We start from the raw sequence: 15523 nt of genomic DNA on the forward strand, positions 1-15523 counted from the left end.
CCTGGGTTCGATCCCAGGTACTTATGGTCTCCAAGTTCACCAGGAATGATCCCTGTGAGTAGAGACTGGAGTTAGCCCTAGCATCACGAACAAACTCCTTCTTTCCTCCCTCCCTCCCTCCCTCTCTCCCTCCCTCCCTCCCTCTTTCCCTTTCTCCTTTCCTCCCTCCTTTCTTCCTTCTTTCCTACCTTCTTCCCTTTTCTCATATGAAAGATTACATAGAAACTAGTTTTATAAATGAAAAATCACAACTGTCCAAGTCTGGCATTCTTTGCCTATCTCTGGTCTAGTTTTCTCTCAGAAGCTTTTTGGTACATCATGAAAATCAATGACATAAAATGCAAGCTATAAAACTTAAGAGCCATGGCTTGGAAACAGAAAATCACTTGACTATTTCAAGGCTCGCTATTCTAAGATTCTGAGTTAGGATGCAGAGTGAAAACTAGAAAAACAGATTTTACTACCACTCTCTAGGTGATTTTGATGCATAGTCAAATTTGAAACCTATACATTAGACTTAAAAGAGCCAAAATGGTAGCCACCAGCCACACATAGCTATTTAAATACATCCAATTATAAAAAAAAAATTAAAAAATTTAGGTCACAACTCAAATATTTCAGACACATTTCAAATGTTCAATTAGCACATGGGGTCAGTAACAACTATGTTGAACTTTTCCATCATTTCTGAGTCTTTGGGGACGATGTTGTTCTAGACAGCTGACTCCACAGTAAGGAATATGCCCAAAGGGACACACACACACACACACACACACACACACACACACACAATTTGCATGCTTAAAATCTGGGTGTACAGTCAGAAAGTGTGGAGACCACTTACACTAAATACCTATGTCTTTTCAAGAATTCTCTTGGGCTAACAAAAGACAACTAATCTAGGTAAGATTTTTATACTTCAAACCCAAATCCACAAACATGAGAAGTCCCCTTTTTCTTTTTAAATATACACATATAAGATATTTTATTTCAAAAAGCACAAGAACATTATACAAGTTTTAAATTTACATTTTGCAATAAAAGATATCAATATATGCATTATTTGTATAACTTCATCATGGATGGAATTTGAATCAGTGGTATAAACATGTTGCAGTCACTAAATACAGATCATCACAGTGAACCAAATGCATAGTTGTTATGAAATGACAAATGACCACTAAGGAGTAAACTCACAGCCCATACACACGAACATAATAAATTAATTACACAGACATGTTTTTCTTTACTGTATCATTAAAATTCCTGCCAGCCCCTCATCAACATCGGAATAAACAGTTTTGGAGCTAGTTGAGCTAGTTCCTCCAATACTATCCTAAGGAAAATAAAGTGACTTTTTGCTCATTTTAAGTAAACTTCATAAACAGATTAAATTGTTTGCAATGACAAAGGCAAACCACTAGGATATCTGACAATAATTAGAAATTCCTTGGGCTGAGGGCAGCACATGCTCATTTACAGTGTGGAGGGCAGAATCAATTTTAACAAGCAGAACTCAATATGAAATGGGCTCTTTGGCAGTAAAGGTCTGGCTGGCCATAGCAGGACAGGTCCTCTGGCAGCTTGAGAATTTAGCTCCAAGGTTCATGAAATAAATATAGAAAGACTAGAAATGAAAAATCAGTTTATCTTTTCTAAACTGGGGCCAACTGATTAGGGCATTAAGTTAGCATTTTCTGTTGCCTATTCTGGCTTAGACTTATAGACAATCAAATCAACAAAATGATGTAAGAAATGATGGGAAATAAATCATTTAATCATACTGGCAAATCAGACAGACTGAATACCAAATTGTCTGATATTCATCCATCAAGTGTTACAAATACTCTGGAGTTGCATCTATTTCATGATCATCATCTGAATAATAATTATTCGAATAGAAATTCATGATTGTGATCTGATGCCCGCTCATGCAATTCCTTACTGAAAAATCCACATTTTCTTTACATAAAAAAATACCAAAAAACTCAACCCCAAGTACGCTTCATCCATCATTTCACAAGTATAGTTTTAGTCACTTGCCTTTGCTGAACAAAAAGAAGGTAGGAAAACATCATTGAGATAATTTTTAAATGTGTCTTCAAACTCCTAGCCTAACATTACTCCAGAGATAACAAAAGCTAAAACAGAAGATTCCAATGTATATTTTTTTGTTTCATAGCACAAGTTCATGATACAAAAAATTTAAATCTAAAAAAACCAGTAAGTCTATGTAGGATTTAGGAGAGCACTATCATTTTATAAACAAGATGGCTCAGCCACAGCATGTTACACAGACACAGACTATTGATCACATGGCTTTTTTGGTAGTTAATGCTAGTCATATAACCAGGGTTTATGAAAAAGTTTGCACAGAGACAATAAATAAAGGATCTGCCTTACAAAGATATGAGGTTACAGGATGGGTTTTAATTTGATTATTTAATTTACAGCTGTCATGCTCCAATCACTGGAGTAATTTTTTTCAACTTCATTCTACATAGTTTATATCAGGCCTGTATCAGGCTTCAAAAATCAAAGAGGCCGTGACAAGGGATTTACTTCTAGAAACTTGCTTTTGGAAAATGGGAAGCATAATTTCAAAACATAACAAAGTAATTTGTGGCCAGAAGTGAGGATTGTAAATTCTTTTTCTATCAAGCATGAATAATGAGTACATTTCCCTAATGCTTCTTGAGTTCTATAGTTAGGAAAAAAGCTTTTCCAAATGACAGACCTTAGGAGAGCCAACTTTATTCACATATAAACTTAATTTAGTTTCTGACTGAAGCAGCAAGTGGCACATTAGGGAGTATTTTATTGAAAGATAAATAATTTAATCTAGACTTTTGGAGCACTTATACTCTAAACCACTACTTCTTGGGAAGATTTTTTCCAACTGAAATACACTGCATGCTTTCCGCAACGCCTCTTTAGCTGCAAGGAAGACTTACAGATTACTAGAATCTTCTCAGTGTCCCAATGTTAGATAAATCAAACTTGGTGGGAAAACCATAAATATAAAACTATGGAAGAGCTAACCAACACACAGAAATTTCCACAACTACTTGATGTGACTTCATTTATGAGGTGGATAAAATGAAATAAAATGATGCAGATTTTGAAGGGGAACCAGTTTCCTGAAAATAATAGCAGAATCAAATACTTGGGGCGAGCAAAGCAATTCTTTAGTGTTCTGGAACACCAAACAGAAGAAATCTATGTACTTTTTCATTGAAGCATGTTTGCTAACTGAAAGCAATACTCCATTAAGGAATATTTTATTGATATATGTGAATCTGGACATGGAGCAAAAGACCCTTTACCCCTTCCCCAAACCTCAGAAAGGTCTCCATAATTTTCAATCAGTCTTCATTACTGTCTTCATTCATTATTGTTCCAAAGCAGAGTGGAGCTCATAGTAACTGCCAGTTGAATCCAAATAACATCTGATTTGTTTCCTGGCTCCTAGCAATCTCTTCTATAATGCAGTGTTGTTGCCACACTAAATGGAGCTTGCGATACCGCTCATGAGATAAATGAAGGGGGTTACCCCTCCTTCAGGAAAAAAAGAAACAAAAAACATGTAAATTTAAATTAGATAGCTGCCACATTTTTATTGTCTAAGACAGTCTGAATTCTTGATATGTCTTGGAGCTGTGAGAAATCACCAGTGAGGTATGCAATGGGATTATGGGACCTTTTTTTCCCTTTTTGAGTCACACCTGGTGATGCTTAGGGATTACTCCTGATTCTGCACTCAGGAATTACTCCTGGTGGTGCTCGGGGGACCATATGGGATGCTGGGGATCAAATCTGGGTTAGCTGCATGTCCTACCCATTGTACTATCTGGCTCCATGTGACATCATACGTTTTATTCCTTTTCCAAAGCCAGGTTTATTGAGATATGCACATTCAGCAAAATTTACCTTTTTTAAGGTTAAATTCTGATAAAATCTAACTCACACCACAATGCAGACTTCGAACTACTGTCTTGTCCCCTACTATTACTTAGAGCCCATTCTTAGGAATCCTTTCCTTCTGTCCTTGCTGGTTTGGTAACACCCCTGGACCCGCTCACTCCTTCTCTAGAATCTTATCATTTCTAGTTTACTTTGATAACTCTTTATTTTTGTAAGGTTGCTCATGATGATTTATTACATACAATATTCCAACACCAATCTCATCATTATTGCACCTTCCCATCACCATTATTCCCAATTTTCCTATCACCCAAGCCTGTCTCAATAACAGACCAATATAATTTATTTTATATTACTTGTTATAAACACTTTGCTATAAATTATCAAAAAAGATTTTCTAAGAAGAAAGTGTGTCAAGATTGTTGTATCTCATTATGGAGTAATCCCTTGCATAAGGGATTACTAACAAGCTGTTACAGGTTAAGCCTTGTGTGTTAGTACTTTTTTTTTTGCTTTTTGGGTCACACCTGGCAATGCACAGGGGTTACTACTGGCTCTGTACTCAGGAATTACTCCTGGCGGGGCTCAGGGGACCATATGGGATGCTGGGAATCGAACCCGGGTTGGCCGCGTGCAAGGCAAACGCCCTACCCGCTGTGCTATCACTCCAGCCCGTGTGTTAATACTTTTTTTTTTTTTTTTTGCTTTTTGGGTCACACCCAGCGATGCTCAGGGGTTACTCCTGGCTTTGCACTCAGGAATTGCTCCTGGCAGTGCTTGGGGGACCATATGGGATGCCGGGGATCGAACCCGGGTTGGCCGCGTGCAAGGCAAACGCCCTACCCGCTGTGTTATTGCTCCGGCCCCCCGTGCTAATACTTTCTTAATTGAGATTGGTTACCTTCTTCTTTACATCCAATGTGGAGAATTTAAATTGTATTTTGGAAGGTAAACTTGCTCACTGAAGTGGGGGGCCAGGAGGGTGGTGGTAGTAAAGGGCAGAAGAAGGGCTCCCAACACTGCTCAGGACATCTGAGCGTGTTCTAGACTGTACTTGAAAGGCTGGTGGGTTGGCTCTTTGCCAGGGCCCCAGGAGGCTGTGCTGCTTTGCCCTACTTTATCTCCCTGTCTACTCACTTCTTTTTGGGGGGACGGGTTACACCTAATGGTGCTCAGGTTGTACTCCTGGCTTGTGCCTAGGGATTACTCCTGGCAGGTACCTCTATCAGGGTACCAGATAGGGCACTGGGGATTGAACCTGGGTTGCCAGGTGTAAGCCAAGTGTACATTCCTCCAGCTCTTCATTTTCAACCTCTGGCAATTTTTTTGTCAATTCACTTGGATTTCAGAGATAGTTACTTTATCTTAAATTAAAAAAAATGTACCACTATGTATGTATATCATATTTTATGGGATTCCATTTAAATGATCAGTGAAAGTTAAAACTTGAGGCATTATAATCTAGTGTGTGTGTGTGGGTGGAGGAGAGGTGGTGATGGTGAAGATTAGTTTCATCTTCAGTGACTCTCTGGAGGCTCTCTGACCCCTGAAGTTATCCAGCTTTGATTTTTCTTTCTTTTTATCCTCTTTTCTCTTTCTGGTTTTATTATACTGCTCAGGAGCTACCAGGACTGCAAAAATGGTGCCATGGATGGAAGTCAGGTCTGAACACATGCATGGCATGTTCTACCCCTTGAACAAAGTCCCCAGTTCCCAGTCCAGGTTTGGATTTCTGCATAGTAGAGGTTAGGTCCAAGTCTTTTTTTTTTTTTTTTTGCTTTCTGGGTCATACCCTTCGATACTCAGCAGTTACTCCTGGCTCTGCACTCAGAAATTATTGCTGGTGGTGCTTAGGTAATGCTGGGAATCAAACACAGGTCAGCTGTGAAAAGCCTTACACACTGTACTATCACTCCAGCCCCCAGGTCTAGGTCTTAACACTGAGCCCTCAATTATATTCTGCTATAATATTTGGTTATATTTGTACTTCTGACACAACAAACTTACTGGTGATCAGCAAATATCTAAATAAAATCACTCTATCTTAAATAAGTTTAGTGTTACAGTTTGCTCTGGGCTTATTTCCAGTTCTGGGGATGTAGCTCAGAGGTAGAGCAGGTGCCTTGTAAATGTGAGGTCCTAGGTTCAAATCCCACACCATAAAAACAAAAACAGAACGAAAAAAAAAAAACCAAGAAACCAACTGCCCTTCTTTGCACTTTTCTTGAATAATTCAGGTCTATTATACTCAGTCATTAATTACTTTCACCAGTTAGCTTTTCCCTTTCTAAACTCAAAGACTATTTCTATATGGGTCAAGTGGTGTCATTATTAAAACAAATCTCCAAATGATTAAATAGGCTTTAAGTTCTATATAGTAAGATATTCATTTCAACAATATTTCAATTAAATGAAATAGATAATTTCTTAGGCCAGAGCGATAGTATAGTGGTAGGATATTTGCCTTGCACATGAATGACCAAAATTCTATCCCTGACATCTTGTCTAGTCTACTGAACACTGCTAGAAGTGATTTTTTTTCTTTTTGGGTACAGGGGTTACTCCTGGCTCTGCACTCAGGAATTACTTCTGGCAGTACTCAGGGAACCATATGGGATGCCGGGTATCAAATCTGGGTATCAAACCCGGGTTAGCTGCATGTGAGGCAAACACCCTACCTGCTGTAATATTGCTCTGGTCCTCCAGGAGTAATTTCTAAGTCCAGACCAGGAATTACCTCTGAGTACTGCTGGGTACGGCCCCAAAACAAGTAAACAAAACGAGACAGTTTCTTGTATATACTTTGTGGGTATCCATGGCTTTACTTCCTCTTTTTCACAAACCCTTGGTAGTATTCCAGTTCTTAACACCAGTGAAGGATAATGAAAAATTCAGGATCTAGATATCTTTCTAATTCCTGGAAACAATAAAGGCTGGTATAGTTGGCTAACACAATGTTAAGCCTTATAATACAAATAATGCATCAGTGTCAACTAAACCTCATAAATATTTTTGAAAAATGGCTGATATAAAATAGTAGAATGTTCAAACATTAGATGACTGGTGTTTTCAAAACTTTTGGGTGCTGAGAAGAATGCTGAAACGAGGCTGTGAGTTTGATCCCTAACACCATATGGCACTCACAGAACTGCCTGATAAAACTCTGGTAGCCTCTAGCTCCACTGGCCCTTGACAGCACCACATCACTGGCCTAAGTACTAAACCATCAGTTCTGCACAACCATACTGAGTATTGCTGGGAGTAATCTTGTCCCCCACCCTGCCCACCTTAAACACTGCTGGGAGGACTCCCTAAAAATTGCAGAAAATTATCAAACTGAGGAGAAATTTTAAAAATGTTAAAAGTGTGGGGCTGGCGTATTAGTATAGTGGGTAGGATATTTCCTTGTATTCGGCTGGCCTGGGTTTGGTCCCTGGCACTTCACTGACCCATAAGCATTGGGAATGAGCTCTGAGAATGAGCTCTGAGCAGTGCTGGGTGTGCCCACCCCAGTCACCCCCCTCCAAAATTTTGAAAATAATGTGACACACTGTTATTTAATACTATAAATTTGTGGTTGCTAAAAAATCTCTCAAGGGATAGAGCGAAAGGGAATGCCCAGCCACTGAGGCGGGGTGGGATGGGGGGATGGGGTGTGGGTGGGGGAGGGATATCAGAATCATTGGTGGTGGAGAATGGGCACTGGTGAAGGGATAGGTACTCGATCATTGTATGACTGAAACATAATCACAAAAGTTTGTAAGTCTGTAACTTACAAACTTACAAACTTGTAAGTCTGTAACTTACAAAATGAAATATTGTAATTCATTAAATAAATTCATTAAAATTCATTTAAAAAATCATTGTAAAAAAACTCAATATTTAACTTTGTATTTTAACAACTATTAATAGCTACATATAAGTATCTGACTAAAATGAGAGAGGAGAGAGAAAGAGAGCGAGAGGAAGGGAGGGAAAAAGGAGAGAGAGAGAGAGAGAGAGAGAGAGAGAGAGAGAGAGAGAGAGAGATCTTACTTTAGGCCAGGGTCTGTTTCTCCATATTCATCCAAGTAAGGAGCTGGATAGGCACAGCCTCGGGCTTTACCTTCAACCAAAACCACTCTGCATTCTCTGATTCTGAAGGACAAAACAACAGGAAATACCATTAAATACATCTGTGCCACTTATGGGCACTGTATCGGTTTTCTATTATCAGAAAAAAAAAAGACACATGGCCAATGTTATAGAATAGAACATAAAAACTATAAAAATAGACTAAATTACTAAGTAAAAGAGAAAGAAAGTTACTAATTTCATTGAAACTATGAGAAAGGGCAAATGGTTTTAAGGAAATGGGGTGAGTAATAATGACTAAATGTATTGAAGAAAGGAAGGAAGCCGTCCTAAATGAACCACAAAACCCTGGAAATTGGTGGCTAGGATTGTTTCTGTTCTGTATTTGGGCCCATGGCCAGCAAAGGCAAGGGAATGCAACAGAAAGAACAGAACCTCAACTCCTAATCTGACTCTTGGCCAAGATGAAAGTCAAGTATGAAATTTCAAGTCTTTTCTGGTTAGAGCTTCCGATAATGCAGACTAGATAGAACCATTAATATTTAGGAGACACTTATAGAAGATAAATTGAGGCATTAAAGAAGTGCTTTTAGCCCAAAGAGATAGTACAGAAGGTAGGTTGCTTGCCTTGCATGTAGTCAACCATGGTTCAATCCCTGGCACCACATATGGTCCCCTAAAATCGCCAGGAATGATCCCTGAGCAGAGAGCCAATAGTAACCCCTGAGCACTGCTAGGTATCCCCCCCTCTTGTTGCACATGTGTAACAAGAAAATACTGTAGCACTGTAGCACTATAGTCTCATTGTTCATCGTTTTTTTTTCGAGCTGGCACCAGTAACGTCTTCATTGTGAGACTTGTTATTGTTTTTGTAATATCGAATACACCATAGGTAGCTTGCCAGGCTCTGCCATGTGGGCGGGATACTCTTGGTAGCTTGCCGGGCTCTCCGAGAGGGGTGGAGGAATGGAACCCAGGTTGGCTGCGTGCAAGGCAAACGCCCTACATACTGTGCTAGACTAATGAGAAAAATTCTAAAAAAACATTGAGGGCTGGGGACTTAGTATAGGAGTTAGGGTGTATGCCTGGGTCCGACCTCTGGCATCATCAGATGTGGTCCTGGAGTCATCACACACCTCCAGGATAGCCATGAAGGACCCCGAATCTCAGGGCTGAGCAGCACCACATCCTTGGGCCCTAGCACAGAGCTGCCAGCCCAGCCAGCTATCACTGGGAGCAGCCTTCAGCCCTCTGAGCACTCCCTAAACAGTGCCCCCACCCCAAATAAACAAGACCCACTAACATTGTGGGTTTATTCACTATAGATACCTGAATAAAAAATAGGTGTATGGCTTGATTTATCTTTTTGGGCTACACTGGTGGTGCTCAGGGCTTAGTCCTGGCTCTGTGCTCATAGTGACTCCTGGCAGGACCACAGTGATGCCAGGTATCAAATCCAGGTCAACTACATGAGAGGCTAGTGTCTATCTCTCTAGCTCCTAAACCCCTTTTATTCAATAAACTTTTATGTGGCTCTGTAGGTATATAGGTATATAAATAGGTCTAGGTGTATAAAAATATATAAAATACGTATATAAATCAAATATTTACTAATAGTAAATCATTAAGACCATTATTTCAAAACAAATTAAAACTTTTTTAAATTTGTTAAAAATTAATTAACAAATTAATTTTGTTAATTATTTTGGCACGATAATAATTATCGTGGCTGGCACGATAGCACAGCGGGTAGGGTGTTTGCCTTGCATGCAGCCGATCCAGGTTCGATTCCCAGCATCCCATATGGTCCCCTGAGCACCGCCAGGAGTGACTCCTGAGTGCAGAGCCAGGAGTAACCCCTGGGCGTCACCGGGTATGACCCAAAAAGTAAAAAAAAAAAAAAGAAGCTCCGCTTACCAGCAATGATTACATAATGATTATATTATAGTAACTATATATTACAGTGATTGCACTATAGTTATTACATTAAGGAGAACAGAATGAAAAAGCAAACACATTCATATTGAATTCCATCTCTTTCTTAGACAACTTACACTTCTCTTTTATACATATAAGGGACAACTTATATTTTAAGCTGAAAATATTCAAAGAACAACCTTGAGAAAAATTTACATCTGCTTTTAAGATATGTTCTAGAGCTCTAAGCTCTTTCACTATATTTCAAGAATATATAATACTAAAGTAATCAAAACAAAGTCTATCATGTTTAAGAGAATTTATTATATGCACAAAAGGAGAAATAGTCTAATATATTTAAGGTTTTCCAAAAACAGAGAACAGAATCTTAAAAAAAATTACTACTTCTTCTGTAGTATCTTCTCAGATACAACCCCATGTAAATGGCAATTAATTTATGCTATTTTATGCTGATAAAGCATTAATTACTGTCCTGCCACATGACCTTCAGACTGTATTTAAATCCCTAAATTTATTATAGAGCTTCCAGATTACTAACTACTCACTTTAGAAAAATGCACACTCCAGCTCCACAGTGAAGTGCATGAAAAATGCAGGCTCCAACTTCTTCCCCATTCACAACTTCTTGGCAGCAAATGTTCTGAGAACACAGGATGGTCCCACAGAAAAGACAGAGGACAGGGTGCTTTCGCTCATCATCTGCAGACCGTGGGCACCTAATTGGGAAGAAACATTAAGTCAAAAAAAAGCATGATATGTGCAGTTAGCAAGGAAACATTTTCATTACTGACTTCTGTGCAATGAAGAAAGTGTTAATATTTCCCCATAAATTAAAAAAAATTATCTATAGCAATACAATTGATTGTTAAATATACTATCCTTATATCTTTATAATTCTTTATCTCAGGACTATGTAATACTAAAGTAGTCAAATTCTCTCTACAAATTTGTCAATATGCCTTGAGATTAATTTATAGAATGGTCTTCATCTGATATAACCAAGTTACAGTTTCCTTTCCTAGAACAGTTACAGTTTCCTAGAATAGTTACAATTTCCTTTCCTTTCCTTAATTTTGAAAAAATATGACCTTATAGTCATAGTGATATCACTATCACAATCATTATCATCATGTTGATCCTCGATTTGCTCAAGCAGGCCCAGTAATGTCTCCATTCATTCTAGCCCTCAGATTTTAGCAGCCTCTGTTTACTCGTCCTTCCCAATGGTGCCACATTAGAGGCTCTTTCAGGGTGAAGAGAATGAGACTCATCATTGTTACTGTATTTGACATATGAATATGCCATGGGGAGCTTACTATGCTCTCCCATGTGGGCAGGAAAACTCTCGGTAGCTTGCCATGTTCTCTGAGTGGGAGAACTAGGCTATAAGATGTCACATAGCCACGCGCTTCTGGGAGCTTGGTTTTAGTCTCTGGATGTTGGCTACTGATGGGATTACACAGTGCCGGGGGCAGTTTTTGGGTGTGACTGCCTCACTACTGGAAAATGGGGGATCTGGGCGGAAGAGACCCAGTCCTGATCTGAGCTAACTTGGAGATATCAGCCCCAGGTCCTGCACACCTGGGTTCCTCTAGCAGTTCCCTCATGCACGAGGCAATGTAACAACACTATAATTTTGCACTGAGGTTCCAAACATAGTTCCTCCCCATTTTAAAAAATATCAAAATATGAACTATTGAAATGAGAGGTGAGTCTTCAAGGTGATGCACATTCCATCTGGGAATCATAGCTAGTCTTATAAAGAAACAAATGTAGAATGAATTTGTTTAAACTGAGTAGTACTTTGAGATCTTATATATTTCAAATTACAGCCTGTTATATGAGCTTTTCTGTATGTTTTGTTTTTTGACACACGTAACAGTGCTTAGGGGTTACTCCTGGCTCTGCACTCAGAAATCATTCCTGGTGGGTTTGGGGGACCATATGGGATGTCGGAGATCAAACCCAGGTCAGCTTCATGCAAAACAAGAGCCCCACCTACTATACAATCTCTCCAGCCCTATATAAGTTTTTATATAACAGTATGCTAAGAGATTTGCTACAATACATGAAGGGGATTACCATTCTCTGAATTAAAGTGATAATGACTATCCTTTATTTATTTATTTTATTGAATCACCATGAGCTACACTTACAAAGCTCTCATGTTTGAGTTTCAGTCATACAATGATAGAACACCCATTCCCTCCACCAGTACACATTTTCCACCACCAATGTCCCCACTATCCCTACCCCCCATCAAACTGCACCCCCTGCCTCTATGGAAGACAATTTTCTTATTACTCTCCCTCTCTACTTTGGAGGATAATGGTTTGCAATACAGATATTAAGAGGCCATCACATTTAGTCCTTTATCTATTTTCAGCACACATCTCCCATCCTGAGCGATCCCTCTAACCATCATTGACTTAGTGACCCCTTCTCTATTCTAGCTGCCTTCTCCGCGAGCTCATAAGGAAGGCTTCCAACTGTGGAGCAATCCTCCTGACCTTGTGTCTACTGTCCTGGGGCATTAGTCGTATATTATATTTTAATGACCATCCTTTAAAAAAAAGGTTGGGGGAGTGTGCATATCCCGTTCACCTCTGCTGTAAAAGGGACATAATGCAAAACATCAATTAATTTGGACTGAAAAAGAGAAATGCAACCATAGAAGAAAGTCAATCCAGCAAGACCTGCAATGGAATTAGTATCAAGTTTTTAATTGAGTATTAAATAGGGTATATTTAACATACTCTATTAAGTACAAAGGCTCTCTAGGAGGATATAAAGGATCTCAATGAGGTGATAAAGTTTTAAAGCTATGAGAAATACTAGTTACTTAACAATGTGAATACATTAAATACAACATAATAGCAAACTTTATCATGGTTAATTGTATGTTATGTGGTTTTCACTTTAATTTAAAACAACTTCATAATCACTGTCAACAGAGTATGCCCAGTGGTCTCTTTTTAAAAAACTTTGCCAGCTGTAGGGCCTGGAGCAATAGTACAGAGAGCAGGGTGTTTGCCTTGCAAGTGGCCGACTAGGATTCGATTCCCAGCATCCCATATGGTTCCCTGAGCACCACTAGCAGTAATTCCTGAGTGCAAAGCCAGGAGTAACCCCTGTGCATCACCGAGTATAACCCAAAAAAAAAAAAAAAAAGTTTGCCAGCTGTAACCTCCAAAAAAAATTTTTAGATATGATTTTTTCTTACCTGAAATGAGATGCTTGATTTAAAAGGCAGCTATAGTCATCAGGAAGTTCTATCAAAGTATTTCTTTTCCTAGGGTACCTAGAAATATAATTTAAAAGGCAATTTTATTTTTGAGTAAATAAAGTCTGTTATAAAAATGAAAAAGAGGGTTCATACTTGCAATCCACAGCAATTCCTACTGTTGATTAGATAAAATCTAAACTTCTATGCCAGAACAATACATATTCTAAATATTTTGTTTGTTTTTGGGCCATATCCTGTTGTGCTCAGAAATGATGAACCTTTGGCTGTGCCTTAGGAGAACATAGGTGAAGCAGCTAGAGATTTGCACCAAGGTTGTGGCTGCCACATCTGCATACCTCAATTCCTGTAAATATTCTAAATCTTTCATTATAGAATAACAACAAAAAGCCCGTGTTGGTGTAGTTGTGGGAAAAAAGTTTGCTGATGGGAATGTTGCCTGGTTCAACCCTTCGGGGAACAATATGGACACTTCTCAAAAAAGTAAGAATTGAGCTTCCATATGTCCCAGCAATTTCTTCTTCTTCTTTTTTTTTTTTTTAATCTTTTTATTGAATCACTGTGAGATAGACCATTACAAAGCTGTTCATGATTGGCTTTCAGTCATACAGTATTCCAACACCCATCCCTCCACTAGTGTACGTTTCCCAGCACCAGTGTCTCCAGGTTCCCTCCCATCACCCCCAGCCCCCCACTCCCCTCTCTCTCTCTCTCTCTCTCTCTCTCTCTCTCTCTCTCTCTCTCTCTCTCTCTCTCTCTATCTCTCTCTCTCTCTGTTACCCCCCCCCCCCGCCCCGTCTCTCTTTCCTGCTTTTGTCCCAGCAATTTCACTTCTGAGCATCTACCCCAGGGATCCACCCCCTCCCAAAAAAAAAAACAAAAACAAAACCTTTACTCAGAAAAGACATTAGCACTCCTACTTACAATAGCCAAAATCTAGAAACAGCTCAAGTATCCAAGAACAGGTGATTGGACAAAGAAACTATGGTATATATACACAACAAAATGCTACTCAGCTATAAGATAAAGTCACACAATTTGTTGCTACAAGGACGGAACTGGAGGGTATTATGTTGAGTGAAATCAGCCAGAAGGAGAGGGAGAGATACAGAATGATGTCACGATGTCTCTCATATGTGGGATATATTAAGAAGCACAGTAATGAAATTAACAAATGGCATGAAGCAACAGAATTGATAAACTGACCTCCAGACCTGAGTTTATCATGATGCAGAGGGGGCAGCCGGGCTGGGCAGGACAAGTGGGGAGTGGGAACCTGAGACAATGGTGGAAGAAAATAAATACTCTAGTGGGGGGCAGTGTGAGCTGTTACAATGTTGTATGCATAAATCCTGTCATTGATGGTATTGTAAATCATGATAAATAAAAATAAAAAATAAAAAAAATAAAAGAATTAATCGTTCATCAGCTGGTTTCCTTTCCAGAATCAATTTACTCTATATTCCCTAGGACTAAATTATTCTAGCCAGAAGTCTACACTATCTAGGAAGGAAACATAAAGCAGTGGTCTTTTAAGGACGTAGCCTTTCAAATCAGATGAACTTGGTTACAGATCCTAAATTCTGACACTTGATAAATCAATAAACCTTTTATTTTCTGTCTATAAATTGAGGATGATTTTTTAAATTATTTTCTCAATCATATGACACAAAATATTCTTGGAGGGATAAGAACAAGATGATTTAAAAAGTGTTAAATATTACAAAAAAAAAAGAGTATGAAGGAATTTCACAGAAATGTTAAGGACTGTTAAGAAATGTTAAGGGGGCGGGGCTGGAGTGATAGCACAGTGGGTAGGGTGTTTGCCTTGCATGCGGCCGACCTGGGTTCGAATCCCAGCATCCCATATGGTCCCCTGAGCACTGCCAGGAGTAATTCCTGAGTGCAGAGCCAGGAGTAACCCCTGTGCATCGCCAGGTGTGACCCAAGAAGCCAAAAAAAAAAAAAAAGAAAGAAAAAAAAGAAATGTTAAGGGGGCTGGAGCAATAGCACAGCGGGTAGAGCGTTTGATAGGGCATTTGCCTTGCATGTGGTCAACCCGGGTTTTATTCCCAGCATTCCATATGGTCCCCCAATCGTTGCCTGGAGTAATTCCTGAGTGCAGAGCCAGGAGTAACCCTGGTGCATTGCTTGGGTGTGACCCAAAAAGCCAAAAAAAGAAAAAAAAAAGAAATGTTAAGAACTGTAAAGAAATGTATTAAAGTGAAACATACTTGATACACAATAGATGCAAATCCTACTTATATGCTTTGGATAAGATCACCTGAACAAGGGGCGGGAGGAATAGCACAGCAGGTAGGGCATTTGCCTTGCACGCGGCTG

The 15523-nt window shown here is 39.2% G+C and overlaps 1 protein-coding gene across 1 annotated transcript in view; it reads right to left on the reverse strand.

Annotated features, from left to right (window-relative positions):
• Nucleotides 1-933: 933 nt before the first annotated feature.
• UBR1 (ubiquitin protein ligase E3 component n-recognin 1) overlaps nt 934-15523 on the reverse strand; it is a 154263-nt gene continuing 139673 nt past the window's right edge. The window contains exons 44-47 of the mRNA XM_004609603.2: nt 13160-13237; nt 10482-10652; nt 7960-8061; nt 934-3558 (exon numbers count right to left, since the gene is read on the reverse strand). Of these exons, the coding sequence (XP_004609660.1) occupies nt 3417-3558; nt 7960-8061; nt 10482-10652; nt 13160-13237 (493 nt within the window). The 3' untranslated portion in view covers nt 934-3416. The remainder of the gene's footprint in view (nt 3559-7959; nt 8062-10481; nt 10653-13159; nt 13238-15523) is intronic.

The sequence above is a fragment of the Sorex araneus genome, chromosome 3 (genome assembly GCF_027595985.1).
Source record: "Sorex araneus isolate mSorAra2 chromosome 3, mSorAra2.pri, whole genome shotgun sequence".
In the NCBI taxonomy this organism is placed as follows: domain Eukaryota; kingdom Metazoa; phylum Chordata; class Mammalia; order Eulipotyphla; family Soricidae; genus Sorex; species Sorex araneus.